Source organism: Bubalus kerabau, chromosome X (genome assembly GCF_029407905.1).
Source record: "Bubalus kerabau isolate K-KA32 ecotype Philippines breed swamp buffalo chromosome X, PCC_UOA_SB_1v2, whole genome shotgun sequence".
NCBI classification, from domain to species: domain Eukaryota; kingdom Metazoa; phylum Chordata; class Mammalia; order Artiodactyla; family Bovidae; genus Bubalus; species Bubalus kerabau.
In genome coordinates this window covers 48493898-48519103 of record NC_073647.1, presented here as the reverse complement: position 1 = coordinate 48519103, position 25206 = coordinate 48493898, and the positions used below count along the sequence as shown (strand labels likewise).

Here is a 25206-nt window from a genome sequence, read left to right as displayed (position 1 = left end):
CCTGATACTGGGAAAGATTGAAGGCAGGAGGAGAAGGGGACGACAGAGGATGAGATGGTTGGATGGCATCACTGACTCAATGGATATGAGTTTGGATAAACTCCGGGAGTTGGTGATGGACAGGGAAGCTTGGCATGCTGCAGTCCATGGGGCAGCAGAGTTGTGCACGATTGAGCGACTGAACTGATATAATTTATTATGATAAGAATATAACCATTGACTTCTTCTTCCTTAAGTGTTTGTATCAGGTATTGTATGTGTCTAAGGCTTTTTCAGGATTTGTGATGATAATCATATATGTGTTAATATTATATACCATATTAGTAAGTAATATATGCATATATTTACTATTATTACTATTACTATTATTATCTGTTATGTATTATTATCACTAATATTAAAACAACCTTTTATTCTTGGAATAAATTCTACTTGTGATTGGATGCTGATAATATTTTATTTAGTACTTTTATATCAACACTTAAAGGTAATATTGGTCTCTATTTCTTCTGTGAGATGGTCTTTAAATTTTTTTTTTTAAATCTATAATGGAGTTATTTTTGGTAATCTTTGCTTACCTAGGAAATTATTCCTATCATCTAGGTTTTGAAATTTATTTGCATGAGGTCTGCAAAGTAGTCTGGTTTTTAATAATTAATTTTTATTGGAGTATATTTAATATACAATGATTTGTTAGTTTCAGGTGTACAGCAAAGTGAATCAGTTATACATATATTCACTCTTTTTTTGGATTCTTTCCCCATATAGGTCTTTACTGAGTATTAAGTTGAGTTTCTTGTACAGTAGGTCTTTATAGTTATTTTATATATAGTAGTGTGCATGTGTCAAGGCCATCCCATGTGGAACTACTGGTAAAGAACCCACCTGCCAATGCAAGACACATAAAAGAGTCATGCTCGATTCCTGGGTCGGGAAGACCCCCTGGAGGAGGGCATGACAACCCACTCCAGTATTCTTGCCTGGAGAATCCCATGGAGCAAGAAGCCTGGCAGGCTACAGTCCATAGGGTCACAAAGGGTCAGACACGACTGAAGCAACTTAGCATACCGCGCGCACACGGACACACATATCATATCTTCTTTATCCATTCATCTGTTGATGGACATTTAGGTTGTTTCAGTGTCTTGGCTATTGTAAATAATGCTGCTATGAACATATGGGTGGATGTATCTTTTCAAATTATAGTTCTAAATATATGGCTATTGTAAATAATGCTGCTATGAACATATGGGTGGATGTATCTTTTCAAATTAGAGTTCTAAATATATGCCCAGGAATTGGATTGCAGGGTCATATGGTAGCTCCATTTTTAGTTTTTTGAGGAACCTCCATACTGTTCTCTGTAGTGGCTACACAAGTTTACATTCCCACCAGCAGTGTAGGAGGGTTCTCTTTTCTCCACACCCTATCCAGCATTTGTTATTTGTAGACTTTTAAATGATGGTCATTCTGACCAGTGTGGGCTGGTACTTCATTGCAGTTTTGATTTGTATTTCTCTAATAATTGGCAATACTGAGCATCTTTTCATGTGCCTATTTCATGTACCTGTTAACTCTGTTTTTTTTTGAACCTATTAAAACACTGCTTCATTGAGATTTTTTTCTAGGGAATTCCCTAGTGGTGAAGACTCAGCGCTTCCACTGTAAGGGGCATGGTTTCCATCCCTGGTCGGGGAACTGAACTGAGATCCCGCATGCCCTGGGGTTGGCCATAAAAAAATAAATTTTATCTAACTCCCACCAAGACGTATAATAGCACCTGCATTTCTTTTTTGAGGCTGAACTTTGTTTCTTCTCTGAAGGACCATGAGTAAAGTTCAGGTTTTGTTTTCAGATTTGAGTGATTTGACTGCATTTTAAGGTGGACATCTGAGTACATTTAATAATGGAACAGTTTAAAATTCTGTAGAAAGATTTATGATTATTCTCTAAGAATGGTTTACTTTACCCTTTAGTGAATAGCAAGAAGACCTTTTGGTCAGTCAGATGTCTTAGTAAAATTGTTTTAATGATTTAGGTGGAAATGTCTCTAAGGGACAGTTTGAAACCATGACTATATGTCATTTGTAACTTTAGCCATCGGTTGAGCTTGCACACATGATACCTTCTAGGATTTCAATCAAATGGTAAAAGATATTGACAATTTTCATATAATTTAAAATTGCAGTGGTTGTGCCATGGGAATTAAAAAATGAAATATGAAGACCTGTAAAATACACAGTAAGCAGATAGTTTGGATTAACTAGGTACAGAAAATACAGTATTCTTTTTCATAAGAAAGTTGAATAGAGGAAACAGCATTTTCCATATTCTTATTTCTAAAAGACTTTCTAGTATGATAGCAAGTGAAAAGAGAGATTTTTCTACTGAAAGGGCTGTCCTAACTCTTCTGTTTAGCCACACTTGCATAGGTATTTTCAATTTCTTTGTCTTCTGGACATGTGTGGGTAAATTCTTCACGGGCATAGGCATTATGGAGATAGCGCCAGACTCCTGAGAATTCTACTGGAATGTCAAAGTCACGGTATTTCTTTGCAGCAACCTAGGGTTTTGGAAAAAAAAAGAGGAAAAGCAGTTGGTAGTGAGGGGCATCAGTAACATGCCGACTGTGTAAAAATATATCTCAAAGGTCCAGATCATTGAGGACATATTATCTACACAAAAAGTACAAAATAAACTTAAAGAATCTTGGATTTACTACTTTAATGTTCTTTTTCTACATATGTAAACAAAACGTCATGTTTGTAATTATTTTTATATTTATGCTATATTTAATTATAAATATATTTAGAAGAAGGAAGCACAGATAAAGAGCTTGTATCTCTTCACTGGACTAAGAGTTTGTTTAGGGTTCCAACAGTGTCTTACTCCTCAACAATTCTGTGCAATAGGTACCCTTGTTTTATAGACAAGACAGTAGAAAACACCTTCTAATTTAGGAAGAAAGAAGCAAGAAGTGTTTATGTTTTCCAGTGGAGATCATTATGGATTTTTCCTCTGAGGAGGAAAGGAGACATACACTATGCATAACAATGATGACAAATCAATAATATAAAAACCTCACACTGAATGGTCACTGTGCTTCCTGCTGGTGACTCCCCAGACCCTTCTCAATCATTCAGCCCACCCTGTAAAGACTTACTTTAATAATGTGCAGTTTGGGTAACAAACTACAGTCAGCCAGGGTCAGTTGATTGCCATCCAAGAACAATCTTCTGGAGACTGTGAGTTCCTCAGTACTGTCTGGATCAATTTCATCCAGAAGTGGGGTGTTCAAGTAGTCATCCAGACGCTTAAATTCCTTAAGCAGAGATTTTTCAAAGGCTGAGGCAATGAAATCATAGGGTTACATATACATTTGTTGTCTTCATGACTGAATACATTCTCAATACACTTTTCACACATTTAGATATCTGTCTTTTCATATTGCTTACACTGACTCTTCAAAATCTATATATTTAACCAAAATGCTCAACTACACACTGATAAGACAGAGGCAGATGTTTAATCAAATGGCAAGTGGAAATATTTTTGGACTTTTCTCGAGGAAGTACATTGGGAGGAGAGTCAAAGAAAGAAAGGTGATGCATATTATCACTAAAGGAGAGTCAGAAAGTGGGAAAAGAGACTCATAGCTCTTCTGATTCATAGAATAGTAAACGTGTTTAAGAGTGTTTGTGGGAAATGGTAGCTGCTATGGTTTAAGAAACCTTAAAGGTACACACAACTGGGAGAGTTGGAGGGTTAAGAAATACAATCCTGTAGTTAGTTCACATCTGGCATGCTAATGTTCTAGTTGAGCTAAGTTGGTGATTACTATATTGAATATTAGGTTCTAAATCCAATAAAACTTCATTCAAGGGAATTTCGGAAGAGAGAAAAGAGAACAAGATGAAGAGTATTTCCCAATATATATTATATATTCAGGAAAATCCTATTTTAGTTGAGTCAGAATGTGATTGTGAGAATGTGAGAAAAACAAAAAGATTTAAATAAAGATGTCTTACTCTTATTTGCCTCCTTTTGTGTATTCTTAATGTATGCAGAAAACTTGGCAAAGAGATTACAGCCCACATCAAAGGACTCCTTGTTCCTGGGACTCAAGTGAGGATACCTTAAAAAGAAATATCACTGCACATGACATTCACATATAACAAGGCATACACCAGGTGTCCTAGCTTGCACTCTACTGAGAATAGAAGTTTTAGAAAATCAAGCTGGAAACTGAAGGTCCTGAGAAACCTTTCATTGAAAATGTGTCTTTTTTCCAGTCTTTAGTGGTTAAAATTCACTGGGAAACCAGCTATTTGGAATTTAAAGTTCCTTTATCTGTGAAAACAATGTTTCAAATGACTGTTGGGTCCCCATGGTGGTGGTTTAGTCACTAAGTCATGTCCAACTATTGTGACCCCATGGACTGTAGCCCACCAGGCTCCTCTGTCCATGGGATTTTTTCCAGGCAGGAATACTGGAGTGGATTTCCATTTCCTTCTCCAGGGGATCTTCCTGACCCAGGAATCGAACCCAGGTCTCCTGCATTTCAGGCAAATTCTTTACCGCCTGAGCTATGAGGGAAACCCCACATACTTGATCTTAAAAACCTGTTTGGCAGAATATAAGTAGTACAAAAAACATGGATTCAAATAACAAAACACATAAAAGTGTAGAGGAGAGGGTGGGGAAAAGAAGCGAAGATGTCTTCCTCTTAGTAATACAAAGTTAACTTAGCATAATACAATAAAATAATGTAATTCGCCACATTAACAAATGAACAAAAGCTGTATGATCATGAACAGATGCCTGAAAAGTGTCCAATCAATAAATCAATTCCTATTCAGAAAACCCTGCACTAGCAACTAGAAATGGTTGGGTCCAACATTTAACCATCTTCCTTGATTCCTCTTTGTCTCTATCCCTGCATTTTATCCATTAGCAAGTCCAGCCAGCCTACCTTTCAAAATGTATCTATAATCTGTCCACAACTTGCCACATCCCTTGCTTCCTACCTGGTCCCAAGCCTATACTACTGCAACCATTTTTGATTACAGTAATTCTCCAACATACGAATCTTCAAGTTTCAAACTTTCAAAGACATGAGCTAGATCTGCAGGAGGATGACTTCATTGAACTCCTTGCTGTGCAACACAAGGAGCTCACTAATGAAGACCTGATGGAATTGGAAGGCCAGAGAAAGGACAGAGAGGCCAGAGGAATAAGTAAGTGAAGAACGGGTGAGGTTTACAACACAGCAAATGGCAAGGGGATTTTCTTTATTTGAGGAGGCACTGTTAGCTTTTTAACCCCAGGACCTGAACCTAGAATGGTACATGAATGTTGCAGCAGGTGTTCAGAATGCAATCCACTGCTACTGTGTCATCTATGGCGAGATATAGAGTAACTACCCTGATATCACTGGACTGTTTCTTCAAGAGGGTGGATGGAATTGAGTCCATCAAGGAGCCAGACACTGTGCCATCAATGCAGGAATGAGTGACATTGCAGCGCACCCTCTGTCTCTTACTGCTCTTGAGACCTTTCAGCTCTACTATCTCCCACCTCGTCTCCCTCCTCTAGTCAGTAACCCTTCTTGCCTGTTCACTGGATGCCAGCTCCTGGATGCCAGCTGTTGTACTGCAGTACTGCACTTTTCAAGGTGCTGTGCTGTAGATTAAAAATGTTTCCTTTTTTTTTGTGCTTGCTTACATTTTATGTATTATTTGTGTGATAAGTATTAAAAACCTATTACAATACAGTACTATATAGCTGATTGTGTCATTGGGGGTTGATGCGTGCTCAGTGGTGTCTGACTCTGTGACCTGTGGACTGTAGCCTGCAAGGCTCCTCTGACCATGGGATTTTCTAGGTTATTGGGTACATAGCTCAGTTGGTAAAGAATCTGCCTGCATTGCAGGAGACCTGGGTTGGATTCCTGGGTGGGGAAGATCCTCTGGAGAAGGAAATGGCAACCCACTCCAGTATTCTCACCTGGAGAATCCCATAGACAGAGGAGCCTGGCAGGCTACAGTCCACGGGATTGCAAGAGTTGGACACGACTTAGCGACTAAACCACCACCACCAGGCTAACTTCACTGGACTTACAAACAAATTGGACTTATGAACATGCTCTCAGAACAGAACTTGTTTGTACGTAGGGAACTTCCTGTATCCTCCCTGTCCCATGCTTGTCCCTCACACTCTCAGAATATTCTACACCTGCTACCAGAGCCCAAGTCTTCACAGTGGTGTGATCTGATCCCACCTTACCTCTCTGCTTTCATCTCTTCCCACTCTCTGCCTTATTCCCATTGACCACCTTGCTTTTCTTCAAATAGGCCTGACAAGGTCCCACTACAGGTCTTTTTCACTTGATCTCCTTTTACATAAAGAGCTTTCCCTCGTATATGCACATGGCCTGCTTCCCTTTTCTTTCAGGTCTTTAAATCTGATATCTCCTCCTAAGTGAGGCCTTTCACTGGCCACCTTATCTGACGTTGCAACCTCTCCCTTGTCCCAAATACCCACTACTTCCCTCCCTTGCTTTACTTTTCCTTCATATTTATCATCATCTAAAATAGTTTATAGTTTGCTTTTTCTCTTGCTTATTTGCTGTCTTCCCTAACTAAAATGTAAGTTCTGCTAGGGCAGAAAGATTTTGCCCATTTTATTCACTGATGTGTCCCAAGTGCCTAGAATAGTACCTGGCACATAATAAATATTCAGTAAACATTTGTTAAATGATTACATAAGTCAATTAATTTCTTTAACTTGGTCAAATGTATCCATCAACAACTTTCAGCAAGTATTTTAAATGGTGAAATGTCACAACTATTCCCTTTAAAATCAGTAAAGGATGAGGATAATCATGATAACTATGGCTCTTCAATATTGTGCTTAATGTACTAATTTGTGAGACAAGGAAAAATACCATTCTGGGGGTGACTACATTTTGTACATAAAGTTTAGGCAACAAGACAGAAATGCCTATGATTGCTATTATAGTTGACATTTTCTGAGGTTCTAGCAAGTGGAGAAAAACAACAACATAAAGCAATCAGTATAATTATTGGAAGAGAAGTAACAATATAACCGTATACCTATAAAATGCAAGACAAGATTGCCTTTTCTAGCCAAAATAATTGCTAGAATTAATGAGATATTTTGATAAGGTGGCTAAATACAAATCAAACATTAAAGAAATAGCCATAACAAAATGGATATTACTAACATATTCCACTTACAAAAGTGACAAATATATAAAATATTTAGAAATAATTTAATATGAAAGGTATAGAACCAAAATAAAAACAGAACTCTACAAAATTTCATCAAATAACACCAGACACTTAAGACAACCTGAGTGTCCATCAGTGGATGAATGAATAAATGTGGTTTTATTCACACACACACACACACACACACAATGGATATTAGCCATGAAAAAGGAGGAAATCTTGCCATTTGTGCCCACATGAATGGATCTTGTGAACATTATGGTAAGTCGGGCAGAGAAAGACAAATACTATATGATATCACTTACGTATGGAATCTTAAAAAGCCAAACTCATAAAAATAGAGAGTAGAATGGTGGTCACAAGAGACAGGATGGGGAATGGAAGAATTGGGAAGATGTTATTTAAAAGTAAAAACTTGCAACTAGTATATAAATAAGTTCAGGAAATTGAATCCACTGCCTAGTGATTATAGTCAATAATACTGTATTATAAATTTCAAAGTTGCTAATACAGTAGATCTTAACCATTATTACCACTAAAAATAAATGATAATTATGTGATGGAATAGAGGTATTAGCTAATACTAGGTGGGTAAACATACTGTAATATGTACATGTATTTAATCAACATGTTGTATACCTTAAACTTACACAATGTTATATGACAACTATACTTCAGTACTTTTCAGACACTTTTTTCAATGACTGTATGGTATTCCATTGTATGGAGGCATGAAAATTCATTGCTAATTCTGAAGTTTTGAAGTTTAACAAAAGATACAGAGAATAGCATACAAAAAAGAAGTGCCCATGTACCCACCATCCATATTTACTAAAAGCCAACATTTTGCCTTTAAAAAAGACTTGAAGGAGCCTTCCACTGGGCATGTGGGCAGTGGCTCCTGAAGTATCTCTCAGAGAGAGCTGAGATCTTCTGAAAAGACATCAGCGGGGACCCAAGTTATTATACATTGGGAACCAGAAGTTTACTCGAGATCACATGTTAGCAGAAATGCAAACTGATGTATCAGTGAGCTATCACTAAACCCATCTGGGTGACACAGATGTTAAAAGAATGATAATGCATAGTATTAAAGATATTTCAAAAAAGTGTATCCTTGTGGATAAAGCAGTAAAAATTTTAAAAAGATAAATGCCATTTGAATTTTGTTCCTGTGAATCTATTCCACAGGAATAAAAACACCAGTACATAAGGACACATGAGAAAGGATGTTATTTATAGCAGTTTGTAGTGATAAAAAAACTGGAAGGAAAGGGAATGTCCATCAGTAGAGGAATCATTTGGCAACTTGCAGCACAATTATAGTAAGCATAAATCTACACTAGTGGAGTTGATGTATATTAAAAAACACTTTCTGAAGCCAGATAAGCAAGATGCATAAATTATGCTTACTATTATTGTGTTTATATGAGCATAAGAAGGGTATAGAAACATACATCATAGATTATTTTTCATTAGTTACCTTTGGGATCACAAAAAGGTTGGGGAGCAGGTGGTTTGAGGGGATTCAGTAGTAGAGGAAGATGGATGAGGAGAAAATAACAAAATAAGGCTCAATACTTATAGGACAAACTTGGAACAAGTGCTTAATATACAGGAAGCCATCACTAATGGATGAAAGAGACATAGTATAGGAACACAGAAAAGAATCTTAAATAGTATCCCTAGTTTCTTAGGTAGGAAGAATTTTGTACTGATAGACCCTTTTATTTATAATGTATACATAAACATTAAGACTTTATTTTTTTAGAGCAGTTTTAAGCTTATAGCCAGACTTCTGACTGATGAAAACTGTGAGATAATAAATGAGTGATATTTTAAGACACTGAGTTTGTTGAACAACAATTTAAAATGAATACAGTAGTCTTATTATTTTCAGACACTATCCTGGGTGGGCAGAGACATAGAGCTGTCATTCAAGTGTAGACAGTGAAGTTATGGCCTCTAGCTAATTGAGAGATACCTGTTGCCTGGTTTTCTTGTGTTAGGTATGTTCTCCTTTCATGCCATCAGTGATATAATGAGCTAGTCTTCATCAGTCCTCATGGACTTTACACTGCTATTATCCCATACCCTCACTCCCAACCCTCCAATGGTTTCTTCTCTATTTCTAGACTACAGAGAATTTACTTTTTTTAATTTAAGTAATTTATGCATTTTAAAAATAATTTTAAATGTTATATTTATGGTCTTTGTGTCTTTGAAGTCAAAGGGGGAAGTTTATGCATGATAGACATAATATTTCTCCCCTGCAGAACTAAGAGATCAGACTGAATTAAAGGCTATTTCAAAATTGTAGATCTTCTGAGGGCTCTACAATGAAATAAATCTGATTTCTACTAGTATAAGTGTCCCCAAACCTCATTATGGATTAGACAATGTGGCTAAAATTAAATTAAAATTTTAACACACTACTTGCATCTCATAAAGTTTTAATATATGTAAAAGTTTTCTAATCATATATGGGGTGATCAGGGTGAATCTTTGCAAACTTTTCTAGAAAGAACAAAATAGAGGTCTAAAAATAGGCCATTCAGGTATGACCTAAGTCAAATCCCTTATGATTATACAGTGGAGATGCTGAATAGATTCAAGGAATTAGATTTGATAGAGTGCCTATAGAACAATGGACGGAAGTTTGTAACTTTGTACAGGAGACAGTGACCAAAACCATTGCAAAGAAAAAGAAATGCAAGAAGGTAAGGTGGTTGGGTGAGGAACACTTACAAATAGCTTGAAAAGAAGAGAGGCAAAAAACAAGGGAGAAAGGGAAACATATACCCAACTGAATGAAGAGTTCCAGACAATAGCAAGGAGAGATAACAAGGCCTTGTTAAATGAACAATGCAAATAGAGGAAAACAACAGAAAGGGAAAGACCAGAGATCTCTTCAAGAAAGTTAGAGGTACCAAGGGAACATTTAATGCAAAGATGGGCATGATAAAGGACAGAAACTGTATGGACCTAACAGAAGCAGAAGAGATTAAGAAAAGGTGGGAAGAATACACAGAGGAACTATACAAAAAAGGTCTTAATGACCCAGATAACCACGATGGTGTGGTCACTCATCTAGAGCCAGACATCCTGGAATGTGAAGTCAAGTGGGCCTTAGGAAGCATTACTACAAACAAAGCTAGTGGAGGTGGTGGAATTCCAGTTGAGCTATTTCAAATCCTGAAAGATGATGCTGTGAAAGTGCTGCACTCAATATGCCAGCAAATTTGGAAAACTCAGCAGTGGCCACGGGACTGGCAGAGGTTAGTTTTCATTCCAATCCCAAAGAAGGGCAATGCCAAAGAATGCTCAAACTACCACATAATTGCACTCACCTCACATGCTAAAGTAATGCTCAAAATTCTCCAAGCCAGGCTTCAACACTACGTGAGCCATGAACTTCCAGATGTTCAAGCTGGTTTTAGAAAAGGCACAGAACCAGAGATCAAATTGCCAACATCCGGTGTAGCATTGGAAAACCAGGAGAATTCCAGAAAAACATCTATTTCTGCTTCATTGACTACACTAAAGCCTTTGACTGCGTGAGTCACAACAAACTGTGGAAAATTCTTCAAGAGGTGGGAATACTAGACCACCTTACCTGCCTCCTGAGAAACCTGTATGTGAGTCAAGAAGCAACAGTTAGAACTGAACATGGAACAACTGACTGGCTTAAAACTGGGCAGAAAGTTTGACAAGTCTGTATATTTTCACCCTGCTTATTTAACTTATAGGCAGAGTAATTCATGTGAAATGCTGGGCTGGATGAATCACAAGCTGGAATAAAAATTGCCAGGAAAAATATAAACAACTCACTGGAAAAGACCTTGATTCTGGGAAAGACTTAAGGCAAAATTGGAGAAAAGGGTGGCAAAGGATGAGGTGGTTAAATAACATCACTGACTCAATGGACATAAATCTGAGCAAACTCTGGGAGAGTGAAGGACAGGGGAGCCTGGCGTGTTGCAGTCTATCAGGTTGCAGTGTCAGACACGACTTAGCAATTGAATAACAACAACAAAACAAAAGTTTTCTAATCATATACGGAGTGATCGGGGGATCTTTGCAAACTTTTCTAGAAAGAGCAAAACTGAAAAGGAAATGTCTAGAAAAATCCTCAACCTGCAATAAATAAGCCAATAAAACAGATCATCTCAAACAATATCCTGTAAAAATGCTGTACCTTGGAGGAGCCAGTGTCTGCTCTAGAAACTCCTCAATTTTAATGAAGTCTGTTTTCAACTCCTTGTTATATACCAGGAAGGGCGGATTGGTGCCTGGGGCTAAGTCCTTCAGCTCTTCGGGCTTTCTATGATTATTGAAAATAAGCAGAGTTAGGCTTCTAGATAAAGTACATATTATGCAAACACCAAGATTGTATCGGTGTCTACTGATTTTAACCCCCAGAATAAAACATGTCCTGATTTCTCTTACCTGGTCATGTCAACAGTAGTCACATTGAATTTAACTCCTTTAAGCCAGAGGATCATAAAAAGGCGTTGACTAAAGGGACAATTTCCAATACTCTCCCCATCACTTCCAGCCTATTAAGATAAAGAAAGGCTTCCTTCATTCCTTCGCTCAACAAATATTTACTGAATGCTTACTGTGAAATGAGCAAGTTGTTAGAGACAGAGTTGGAAGTCCTTAATCTCAAGGATTCTACAATCTGTGGGCAGAGAGTGCTAATGAAGCAAATAATTTTATTTTATATAAAATATGTGATGAGTATATAATAATGATAAATTTTATACATTACCAATATTTATATAACCATTTCAGATATTCCAAAATTTTGTTACTCTAAATACTTCAGTAACAAATGTTTCCAAGCATACAACTTGTTCCATTTCTAAGATTATATATTTAGAATTCATCTTTAAAATCAGAATGCTGACTAAACATTAACTGCATTTTCCATTTTGATAATCCTGCCAAATTTCTTTCTTGAAAGATGTGTTCCATATTTTCATTGGATATTTGATTTCCTTATTCTGTGAACTGTTTGCTCATGACAGTTTTATATTTTTTATTAAGATTATGACTTTTTCCTTATTAGTTTGGAAAAATTATTTGTCTACTAAGGACACTAACTCTTTTTGATACGTTACACGTAATTTTTTGAAGTCTCATGTAAAATTAAAAATTTAAATAAAATCTTATACTGTTTTGCTTTGTAAAATCTGTTTTTTCTGATATGCATATACAGCTGTTATATACATCAGAATTGCAAAGAAAAAATATTTTCTTATTTTGTTTTACTATAAAGATGTCCTCTTGTGTTTTTTTCTACTACCTTTATGGTTTTCTTTTTACATTTGTTTCATCTATTAATATTTAGAATTTATTTTCACATAAGTAGTGTGTTGGGACTCCAGCTTTATTATTTTTATTATTTTACAAATAGATGCATGCACCTGTATGTTCATTGCAGCCTTATTTATGATTGTCAAGATATGGAGTCAACTTAAATGTACATTGACAGATGAATGGATTAAGAAGATATGGTGTGTATATACAATGGAATACTACTCAACCATAAAAAGAAGGAAACAACACCATTTGCAGCAACAAGAATGAACCTAGAGATTATCATCCTAAGTGAAGTAAGCCAGACAAAGACAAATATAGATATCACTCATATGTGGAAACTAAAATATGACACAAATGAACTTATCTGTAAAACAGAAAAAGGCTTACAGATGTAGAGAAGGGACTGTGGTTACCAAGGAGGGTGGCGAGGGAGGGATGGAGTGGGAGTTTGGGATTAGCAGATGCAAAATACTATTAGATGAAGTCATTAAGGTCGAACCCTTATGATGGGATTAATGGCCATATAAGAAGGGATCAGAGAGCTCCCTCCCCTGCATTGCTCTTTCTTCACTTTCCCCTACAATCATGCATACAAGTTTGAAGCAAAGAAGGCACTTATCTATCATAAACCAGGAACAGCGTTTTCACCTGAAACTGACCATTCTACCACCTTGATCTTGGACATAATTCTTATATTTTGGTAAGTTTTCTTTTTCTTGGCAGTGACTGCAACAGAGGAAATAGCATTCATTGTTGCTCTTTGTGGCGTCTGAGAGTGAAGAGATATGGGAAGAGACAACCAGTCTTGGCAGTCTGAACTTCTTTTGTAACAGAAGTCAGATTAAAGATCCAATCATAAATGGGGTTAGTGAATGGAATCTTGATTACGGGTGGGAGGCAGGAAGAACAATAAAGTCTGATAATAGTTACAGCAGGAAGGGCGGGTTGCTTTTGGTAAAAGAAAAGGCAGAACACTGAGGTGTGGGGGAAATGCAGTACAATTTTACAGGAAAACTGAAACTTTTTCTGTTATTTATAATAATGCTGATTTAAAGTGCCATTACACAAAATGTATGAATATACAATAGAGAAAAAGACAGTCTCTTTTCAATAAGTGGTGCTGTGAAAACTGGACAGCTACATGTAAAATAATGAAATTAAAATATTCTCTAAAACCATAAACAAAAATAAACTAAAAATGGATTAAAGACCTAAATGTAAGTCCAGATACTATAAATCTCTTAGAGGAAAACTTAAGCAAAACACTTTATGACATAAATAGGAGCAAGATCTTTTTGGATCCACCTCCTAGAGTAATGAAAATAAAAGCAAAAATAAACAAACGGGATATAATTAAATATAAAAACTTTTGCACAGCAGAGGAAACCATAAACCAGAGAAAAACACAGCCCATAGAATGGGAGGAAATACTTGCAAATGAAGCAACTGACAAGGGATTAATCTCCAAAATATACAAATAGCCCAAACAGCTCAGTATAAAAAAAAAAACCAAACAGCCCAATCAAAAAGTGGGCATAAGATCTAAATAGACATTTGTCCAAAGAAAATATACAGGTGGCTTATAATCACATGAAAAGATGTTCAACATCTCTCATTATTAGAGAAATGCAAATCAAAACTACAACAAGGTATTATCTCACACTGGCCGGAAAGGCCATCACCAATCTACAAACAATAAATACTGGAGAGGATATGAAGAAAAGGGAACCTTCCTATATTCCCTGGTGGCTTAGACGATAAAGTGTCTGCCTGCAATGCGGGAGACCCAGGTTCGATTCCTGGGTTGGGAAGATCCCCTGGAGAAGGAAATGGCAATCCACTCCAGCACTCTTGCCTGGAAAATCCCATGGACGGAGGAGCCTGATAGGCTACAGTCCATGGGGTTGCAAAGAGTCGGACACGACTGAACGACTTCTCGTTCCTATATTGTTGGTGGGAATGTAAGTTTGTGCATTCACTATGGAGAACAGTATGGAAGTTCCTGAAAAAACTAAAAATAGAACTACCATATGACCCAGCAATCCCAGACCTTAGCATATATTCAGAGAAGACTATAATCTGAAAAGGTACATGCACTTCAATGTTCATTACAGTATTGTTTACAATAGCCAATACATGGAACCAACCTAATTGTGCATTGACAGATGAATGGATAAAGAAGATGTGGTATATATACACAACAGAATATTACTCAGCCATAAAAAGGAATGAAATAATGCCATTTGCAGCAACCCAAATGGACCTAGAGATTGTCATACTGAATGAAGTAAGCCAAATATCATATGATATTACTTATATGTGGAATCTAAATATGATGGAAATGAACTTATTTACCAAACAGAAACAGACTTAGACTTAGAAAATAAACTTATGGTTACCAAGGGGGAAGGTGGGAGGAGGGATAAATTGGGAAATTGGGATGGACACTGACACACTGCTATATTTCAAATGGATAACCCAAACTTTAAATGATACAATCAAACAGTTCGACCTAATTGATATCTATAGGACATTTCACTCCAAAACAATGAATTTCAGCTTTTTCTCAAGTGCACATGGAAAATTCTCCAGTATAGATCACATCCTGGGCTATAAATCTATCCTTGGTAAATTCAAAAAAATTGAAATAATTTCAAGAATCTTTTCTGATTGCAATGGCATGATTAAATGTCAACTACAGGGAAAAAACTATTCAAAATACAAACATATGGAGGCTAAACAACAAACTTCTGAATAACCAACAAATCATGGAAGAAATAAAAAAGGAAATCAAAATATGCATAGAGACAAATGAAAGTGAAAACACAACAACCCCAAACCTATGGGATTCAGTAAAAGCAGTGCTAAGGGGATGGTCAAACTTACCTCAAGAAAGAAGAAAAAATAAAATAAATAACCTAACTTTACACCTAAAGCAAGCAACTAGGAAAAGAAGATATGAGAACCCCAGGGTTAGTAGAAGGAAAGAAATCATAAAAATTAGGACAAAAATAAGTAAAAAAGAAACAAAGAGACTATAACAAAAATCAAGAAACTAAAAGCTGGTTTTTCAAGAAGATAAATAACATAGACAAACCATTAGCCAGACTCATCAAGAAAAAAAGGCAGAAGAATCAAATCAACAAAATTAAAAATGAAAATGCAGAAATTACAACAGACAACACAGACATACAAAGGATCATAAGAGACTACTATCAACAATTATATGCCAATAAGATGGACAACTTGGAAGAAATGGACAAATTCTTAGAAAAGTATAACCTTCCAAAACGGAACCAGGAAGAAATAGAAAATTGTAACAGATCCATCATAAGCACAGAAATTGAAACTGTAATAAAAAATCTTCCAGCAAACAAAAGCCCAGGTCCAGACGGCTTCACAGCTGAATTCTACCAAAAATTTAGAGAAAAGCTAACACCTATCCTACTCAAACTCTTCCAGAAAATTGCAGAGGAAGGTAAACTTCCAAACTCATTCTATGAGGCCACCTTCACCCGAATACCAAAACCAGACAAAGATGCCACCAAAAAAGAAAACTACAGGCCAATATCACTGATGAACATAGATGCAAAAATCCTTAACAAAATTCTAGCAATCAGAATCCAACAACACATTAAAAAGATCATACATCATGACCACGTGGGCTTTATCCAGGGATGCAAGGATTCTTCAATATTCACAAATCAATTAATGTAATACACCACATTAACAAATTGAAAAATAAAAACCATATGATTTTCTCAATAGATGCAGAGAAAGCCTTTGACAAGATTCAACACCCATTTATGATAAACCTTCCCAGAAAACATGCATAGAAGGAACATACCTCAACACAATAAAAGCCATATATCACAAACCCACAGCAAACATTATCTTCAATGGTGAAAAATTGAAAGCATTTCCCCTAAAGTCAGGAACAAGACAAGGGTGCCCACTCTCACCACTACTATTCAACATAGTTTTGGAAGTTTTAGCAACAGCAATCAAAGAAGAAAAAAGAAATAAAAGGAATCCAGATTGGAAAAGAAGAAGTAAAACTCTCACTGTTTGCAAATGACATGATCCTCTACATAGAAAACCCTAAAGACTCCACCAGAAAATTATTAGAGCTAATCAATGAATATAGTAAAGTTGAAGGATATAAAATTAATACACAGAAATCCCTTGCATCCTATACACTAACAATGAGAAAACAGAAATTAAAGAAACAATCCCACTCACCATTGTGACAAAAAGAATGAAATATTTAGGAATAAATCTACCTAAAGAAACAAAAGACCCATATATAGAACACTATAAAACACTGATGAAAGAAATCAAAGAGAACACAAATAGATAGAGAAATATACCATGTTCATGGATTGGAAGAATCATTATAGTGAAAATGAGTATACTACCCAAAGCAATCTATAGATTCAATGCAATCTGTATCCAGCTACCAATGGTATTTCTCACAGAACTAGAACAAATAATCTCACAATTTGTATGGAAATACAAAAACCCTCAAATAGCCAAAGCAATCTTGGGAAAGAAGAATGGAACTGGAGGAATCAACCTGCCTGACTTCAGACTATACAACAAAGCTACAGTCATCAAGACAGTATGGTACTGGCACAAAGACAGAAATATAGATCACTGGAACAAAATAGAAAGCCCAGAGATAAATCCACGCACCTATGGACACCTTATCTTTGACAAAGGAGGCAAAAATATACAATGGAGAAAAGAGAATCTCTTTAACAAGTGGTGCTGAGAAAACTGGTCAACCACTTGGAAAAGAATGAAACTAGAACACTTTCTAACACCATACACAAAAATAAACTCAAAATGGATTAAAGATCTCAATGTAATACCAGAAACTATACAACTCCTAGAGGAGAACATAGGCAAAACACTCTCCGACATAAAATACAGCAGGATCCTCTATGACCCACCTCCCAGAATATTGGAAATAAAAGCAAAATTAAACAAACCAGGCCTAATTAAACTTAAAACCTTTTGCACAACAAAGGAAACTATAAGCAAGGTGAAAAGACAGCCTTCAGAATGGGAGAAAATAATAGCAAACGAAGCAACTGACAAAGAATTAATCTCAAAAATATACAAACAGCTCCTGCAGCTCAATTCCAGAAAAATAAATTACCCAATCAGAAAATGGGCCAAAGAACTAAACAGACATTTCTTCAAAGAAAACATACAGATGGCTAACAAACACATGAAAGATGCTCAGCATCACTCATTATCAGAGAAATGCAAATCAAAACCACAATGAGGTACCATCTCACACCGGTCAGAATGTCTGCTTTCAAAAAGTCTACAAACAATAAATGCTGGAGTAGGTGTGGAGAAAAGGGCTCCCTCTTACACTGTTGGTGGGAATGTAAACTAGTACAGCCTCTATGGAGAACAGTGTGGAGATTCCTTAAAAAACTGGAAATAGAACTGCCATATGACCCAGCAATCCCACTGCTGGGCATACACACGGAGTAAACCAGAATTGAAAGAGACATGTGTATCCCAATGTTCATCGCAGCACTGTTTACAATAGCTAGGACATGGAAGCAACCTAGATGTCCATCAGCAGACAAATGGATAAGAAAGCCGTGGTACATATACACAATGGAATATTACTCAGCTGTTAAAAAGCATTTGAATTAGTTCTAATGAGGTGGATGAAACTGGAGCCTATTATACAGAGTAAGGTATGTCAGAAAGAATAACACCAATACAGTATATTAATGCATATATACAGAATTTAGAAAGATGGTAACGGTGACCCTATATGCTAGACAGCAAAAGAGACATAGATATAAAGAACAGACTTTTGGACTCTGAGGGAGATGGCAAGGGCTTCTCTTGTAGCTCACTTGGTAAAAAAAATCCACCTATAATGCAGGAAACCTGGGTTTGATTCCTGGGTTGGAAAGATCCCCTGGAGAAGGAAATGGCTACCCACTCCAGTATTCCTGCCTGGAGAATCCCATGAACTGTAGCCTGCCAGGCTCCTCTGTCCATGGGGTCATAAGAGTTGGACACAACTTAGCGGCTAAATCACCACCAGGTGAAGGCCAGGGTGGGATGATTTGAGAGAATAGCATTGAATCATGTATATACCATATGTAAAATAGATGACCAGTCCCAGTTCGATGAAACAGGGCACTCAAAACCAATGCACTGGTACAACCCTGAGGGATAAGATGCAGAGGGAGGTGGGAGGAGAGTTCGGCACAAGGGGACACATGTACACCCATGGCTGATTCATGTCAATGTATGTCAAAAACCACCACAATATTGTAAAGTAATTAGCCTCCAATTATAATAAATAAATTAATTTCAAAATTAAAATGGATAACCAGTAAGGACCTACTGTATAGCACAGGAAACTCTGGTCAAAATTATATAAACAACCTAAATGGAAAAAGAATCTGAAAAAAATGAATATGTGTGTATGTATAACTGATTCACTTTGCTGTATACCTGAAACTAAATCAACTCTACTCCAATATAAAATAAAAATTAAATAAAAAATAAAGTGCCATTACACAAAATGTTGGACTTTCCAGGTGGCACTAATGGTAAAGAACCCACTTGTCAATGCAAGAGACACAAGAGACCCAGGTTAGATCCCTGCATCCAGAAGATCCACTGGAGGAGGGCATGTCAACTCACTTGAGTATTCTTGCCTGGAGAATCCTATGGATAGAGGAGCCTGGCAGGCTGAAGTCCATGGGGTCACAAAGAGTTGGGCATGACTAAGTGAGTGAGCACATACACACACAAATTGTGAAGCCTGATTGATAAATTACCTACTTCCAGCTGGCAAAGACAGGATGTGGTCATTCACCAGAACATTTTCTCTTTGCGTTTGTGATCTAAGTTTCTAAGTGTAAAAAATAACAACAGCAACATCTGACATTTATTGTTTACTATGTTAAAAACTATGGTGTCTTACGTATTTATTTGATTTAATCCTTACAGTGACGATGGTTCTGTGAGGGAGGTTCTATCATTACTCCATACAGATATGGAAAGAGGCTCAGAGAAGCTGACTTGCTCAAGTACTCTCACGTAGACAAGAGTTGAACACATATACTCTTCTCATGTAGCAAATCCATTACTATCTACTGCAGAACCCACACTCCTTAAACCCTGCTTTCTCCAAATTAATATTTTTATTGGATTTGTTGTTAATCAGAAAAGGCAGAGGAACCAGAGATCAAATTGCAAACATCCTTTGAATCAAAGAAAAAGCAAGAAAATCCCAGAAAAAAAAATCTACTTCTGCTTCATTGACTATGCTAAAGCCTTTGACTGTGTGGATGACAAGAAACTGTGGAAAATTCTTAAAGAGATGGAAATACCAAACCACCTTACCTGCTTTCGAAGAACTGGACATGGAACAATAGACTGTTCAAAATTGGGAAAGGAGTATGCCAAGGTTGTATATTGTCACCCTGCTTATTTAACTTCTACGCAGAGTACATCATGTGAAATGCCAGGCTGGATGAATCACAAGCTGGAATCAATGTTTCTGGGAGAATTATCAATAACCTCAGATAAGAAATGACACCACCATTTTGGCAGAAAGCGAAGAGGAACTAAAGAGCGTCTTGATGAAGGTGAAAGAAGAGAGGGGAAAAGCTTGCTTAAAACTCAACAGTCCAAAAACTAAGATCATGGCATCCAGTCCCATCATTTCATGGCAAATAGATGGGGAAACAATGGAAACAGTGAAAGATTTTATTTTCTTGGGCTCCAAAATCACTGCAGACAGTGGCTGCAGCCATGAAATTAAAATGCTTCCTCCTTGAAGAAAAGCTATGACAAACCTAGGCAGCATATTAAAAAAGCAGAGACATTACTTTGCTGACAAATGTTTGTAGAGTCAAATCTGTGGTTTTTCCTGTAGTCATGTATGGATGTGAGAGTTGGACCCTAAAGAAGGCTGAGTACCGAAGAATTGATGCTTTCAAGCTGTGGTGTTGGAGAAGACTCTTGAGAGTCGCTTGGACAGTAAGAGATTGAACCAGTCAAACCTAAAGGAAATCAACCCTGAATTTTCAATGGAAGGACTAATGCTGAAGCTGAAGCTGCAAAACTTTGGCCACCTGATGCCAAGAGCTGACTCATTAGGAAAGACTCTGGTGCTGGTAAAGGTTGAAGGCATGAGGTAAAAGGGATGACAGAGGATGAAATGGTTGGATGGCATTACCGACTCAATGGACATGAGTTTGAGCAAACTCCAGGAGATGGTGAAGGACAGGGAAGCTTGGCATGCTGCAGTCTATGGGGGTTGCAAAGAGTCAGACATGACTGAGCAACTGAACAACAACAACAATGAAGTCTTTATGATCGTCTTTATAATAGTTCTAATTTGAAAACAGTCTGGTTAGAGAATAGTATCATTTTCTATCTCAAATTTATCAATAAAGACAAAAATATTTTATTCAGGATTTTGGCCCAAATGTTAAAGTCTATAATGTTATGGGCTTTCCTCGTGGCTCAGATGGTAAAGAATCTGCCTGCAATGAAGGAGACCTCAGTTCAGTTCCTGGGTTGGGAAGATCCTCTGTAGAAGGGATAGGCTACCCACTCCAGTAGTCTTGGGCTTTGCTGGTGGTTCAGATGGTAAAGAATCTGCCTGCAATGCGGGAGACCTGGGTTTGATCTCTGGGTTGGAAAGATCTCCTGGAGGAAGGCATGGTAACCCACTCCAGTATTCTTGCCTAGAGAATCCCTATGAACAGAAGAGCCTGGAGGGCTATAGTCCATGGGGTTGCAAAGAGTCAGACATGACTGAGTGACTAAGCGCAACACACATAATGTTATCTACAAATCTGTGAAAACTTAATTTTAGACTGGTAGCTGCTGCTGCTGCTACTAAGTTGCTTCAGTTGTGTCCAACTCTGTGTGACCCCATGGACAGCAGCCCAACAGGCTCCTCTATTCATCGGATTCTCCAGGCAAGAATACTGCAGTGGGTTGCCATTTCCTTCTCCATTAGACCAGTAGAGTAGAGAACATAAAAACTCCATTTATCAGTGAACAGCAAACAAATAAGACAACTTCTGCATCTAGAAAAAATAAAATGTGTTCTTTTAGAAAATCCTTTCTTAGTTCCCAGATATAAATCTTGCCCAAGTCATTCAGAGCTGAAAGGCAATGTTTTCACTAGCTACATGGAACACAGGGGTGTGTGTGATATGAATTCTTAATTGTGATAAGAAAAAACCTACTTTCTTTTAGGGATCCCATCAATGCTATTGGGAAATTGTGGTAGGTTTCCTAGAGGTAGCTGGGAAAATTGCGGAGTTATTTAATCCTTGGAAAGACACCACAGTATAAATGAGATACAGTTGCTTTTTAAGCTTTGTCATTAACATTTTCACTTCTCTCAATCCCTATTCTCCCTCATAGTATCTTCTACAGAACTTCTAGAGATCTTTGGAATCAATCTTGCATGTGTGCATGCTAAGTCACTCAGTCATGTCCAACTCTGTGACCCTATGGACTGTAGCCTGCTGGGCTCCTCTGTCCATGGGATTCTCCAGGCCAGAATACTGGAGTGGGTTGCCATTCCATTCTCCAGGGGATCTTCCCGACCCAAGGATTGAACACACCTCTCTAATGTCTCCTGCATTACAGGCAGATTCTTTACCACTGGTGCCACTTGTAAAGCAAAGCAAAACAAAAACCCAGACCAGATGATAGTCAAGGTTCTTTCAGAAAATCTGTGACTTGTGTCAACATCATTAGATAAACTTACATCTAGAGGATTTCATCTAATGAAATTCTGAGAAATTTTACTAAAAAGTGTGCCCAAGTGAAAATAATTAAGATTATGCACAGCTATTTTAATTTCCCAGGTGGTGCAGTGGTAAAGAATCTGCCTGCAAATGCATGAGATGCAAGAGACGTGGGTTTGATCTTTGGGTCTGGAAGATCCCCTAGAGAAGGAAATGGCAACCCACTCCAGTAGGCTACAGTCCATGGGGTCGCAAAGAGTTGGACATGACTTAGCCACTGAATATGCACACACAAAACAGCTATTTAAAAGGACTGGAATTTTAACCCAGCCATTTATTAGCTATGTAACCTTAGGCAAAACCACCTAGCTACTCTTTTATTTAGTTTCTGTACCCATAAAATAGGGTTAATAATAAACCACTTAGCACAGGCCCTGCCATATAGTAAGTACTCAGTAAGTTATTAGTTTTTAACCTGAAAGTTATTGTTTAATTTAACATTTGCTTCTCCAATGTGTGACTTCCTAACTTCTACTGTCTATATAACCATGCAAATCATAGGAAGTCTATGAAGATAAACACACAGATCAGTGCCAGCAACGGGTTAGAGGAATTTTGTTGGATTGAATAAATAAGTTTAGACAAAAGAAACTAGTTACCCTATGAAGAGACTTATTACCTCTGGTTTGAAATTGGTAGGTATAAAAAGCCAGTTAGGAAGTTAAGGCTTATTTAGATTTGCTGGAATCTAGAGGTAGGAGATGGAGAAGGAAATGGCAATCCATTCCAGTACTCTAGGCTCTAGCCTGGGAAATCCCATGGACAGAGGAGACTGGCGGGCTATATCCATGGGGTTGCAAAGATGTGGACACAACTGAGTGACTAAACAGCAATAACAAGAGGTAGGAGAAGTGGCTCTTATGCCCCACAGTCCAGCAAACACTTACTTGGATTCTTTTTCTGTGTAGGAATTCAAGAGTCTCTCTCCCCCATAATTTTGAAAAGGCAGATTAACTATGTACTTGGTGTATATATGTTTAAAAAAAAAAAAAGAAAGTAGAAGTGTTAGTCCCTCAGTCGTGTCTGACTCTTTGCGACCCCATGGACTATAGCCCACCAGGCTCCTCTGTCCGTGGAATTCTCCAAGCAAGAAGACTGGAGTGGGTTGCCATTACTTCCTCCAAGGTATCTTCCTGACCCAGGGATCTAATGTGCGTTTCTTATGTCTCCTGCATTGCAGACAGATTCTTTACTGTCTGAGTCACCAGGGTATAAAAGTATTACTTTGGCTAACAGGTGTTTAATCTAATATTTGGTAAGCACACCTTATTTATGTCTTTGTAGGCCATCAAGAGGAGATGTAGTTTTAGAGGCAAATTACTTAACCTTTATTTCCTTAGCTTACTTATCTAGAAATCATGAGAACAATATTACTACCAATACTACGTATAATACTACTTTACTTTTATTAACCTATCCTCCTAAACTAAAGGAGATAATATATGTAAAGTGTTTAGAAAAGGGTCAAGCATAATATGAATTTGTTATTATTATCATCATCCTGAATACTTCCAATAGTAAATGAAAATATATAGAAAATAGTTAATATAGGCAAAGATTTAGGAAACTATGTAGTTTCTACTTGGAATAACCCATACAAATTGTTTCTTTTTCTTGATGAGCTAATTTAGAAACACATGTTCCTTTCTCCTGCTTTAGGGGTTTTCCAAAGGGCTTTTCTTAAAAGTTAAGATGTTTAAAAAAAAACCAAGGCAAAATGCCTGCTGCTCACATAACAGGCACACAAACACTCCTGGCTTTCCCCTCCTATGGTGTTCATGTGACACTGCTGTGATGTTCATCCATTGTAAGAGAATTTTAGAAAGCTCTATTTGGATCATGGGTGGGAATGAGGCTATTGGGCCATTTTTGGCCCTCTCCTCACATTCAGGCCTTCGAAAATCTATCCAATAAAACATAGATTGTGAGACCTGGAAAGAATTAAGGATCATTTTGTCAGGCTACTTCATTGTATAGATAGAGAAACAAAGAGGTCCACGGTTACAAAGGAAGCCGCTGAGAATACAATTTAGTTGTTCTGACTACTAACCAGTCTAGTTGTCTTTCCACCATATCTTCTTGCTTTTTTCAGATGGGATGTTTTTCTATTGCTATCTAAGAGCAGCCAAACACCCAAGCATTTTTCAAGGACTCAGAGTAGGTACATAATCGCAAATTTATTTCCTATCTCTAGCTGAAATGTTGACTTTTTAAAAAGGAGCTGAGGTCCAGTGTCAAGAAAAAATACATTTTGTATGCTGTCATTAGAGCTAGAAACTTACCTTCACAAAAAGCTCAATTTCAGGGTCTGCTTCACTGCTGGGCCTTGGGCCTGCCATCTGTCTGTTTTTAGTGGCAGTTGTCAGCCCTCTGCCTTCTGCACAGTCCACAGTACTCACAGATTGGTTTCTTCCAATTTTATCCAAAGGCTTAAATGCAGGTTGTGCTTTAAGAGGGAAATCCAGCTTCTAATAGTCAGAACTGGGCTAGTCTGTCTTCAAGAGGAGGGGTGCAGAAAATTCTAGATGGTTGAGAGCGGCTCTTGAATTTGTTTTCCTTCTTCCTCTTGACCTAACATTTGAATCAAGGAGGAGCCAACTGGGTGTGTATAAACTGGCTGGCTAGAAGGGTGGGGGTGTTTCCAGAGACGCTTCAGTGCTATGAGTCAGCATAGAGAAACACATACACACAAATACACAAGCATTTTCAATATATCAAGCAGACCAGATGTTCTCTAGAGCTTCCCTTTGAATCCTGGGCTTTATGCCCAGAAAATGGCCCCTTATGCTGTTCTGTAA

General features: G+C 37.4%; 1 protein-coding gene across 1 annotated transcript; it reads right to left on the bottom strand.

Annotated features, from left to right (window-relative positions):
- Positions 1-631: 631 nt before the first annotated feature.
- On the bottom strand, positions 632-24974 carry CLIC2 (chloride intracellular channel 2). The gene is made up of 6 exons (XM_055564726.1): positions 24691-24974; positions 11703-11812; positions 11452-11577; positions 4029-4135; positions 3164-3345; positions 632-2563 (listed from the first exon to the last, which is right to left on the bottom strand). Exons 1-6 carry the CDS (start codon positions 24745-24747, stop codon positions 2402-2404), a joined length of 744 nt encoding a protein of 247 aa, XP_055420701.1. The 5' UTR covers positions 24748-24974; the 3' UTR covers positions 632-2401.
- Between the last annotated feature and the right edge of the window lie 232 nt (positions 24975-25206).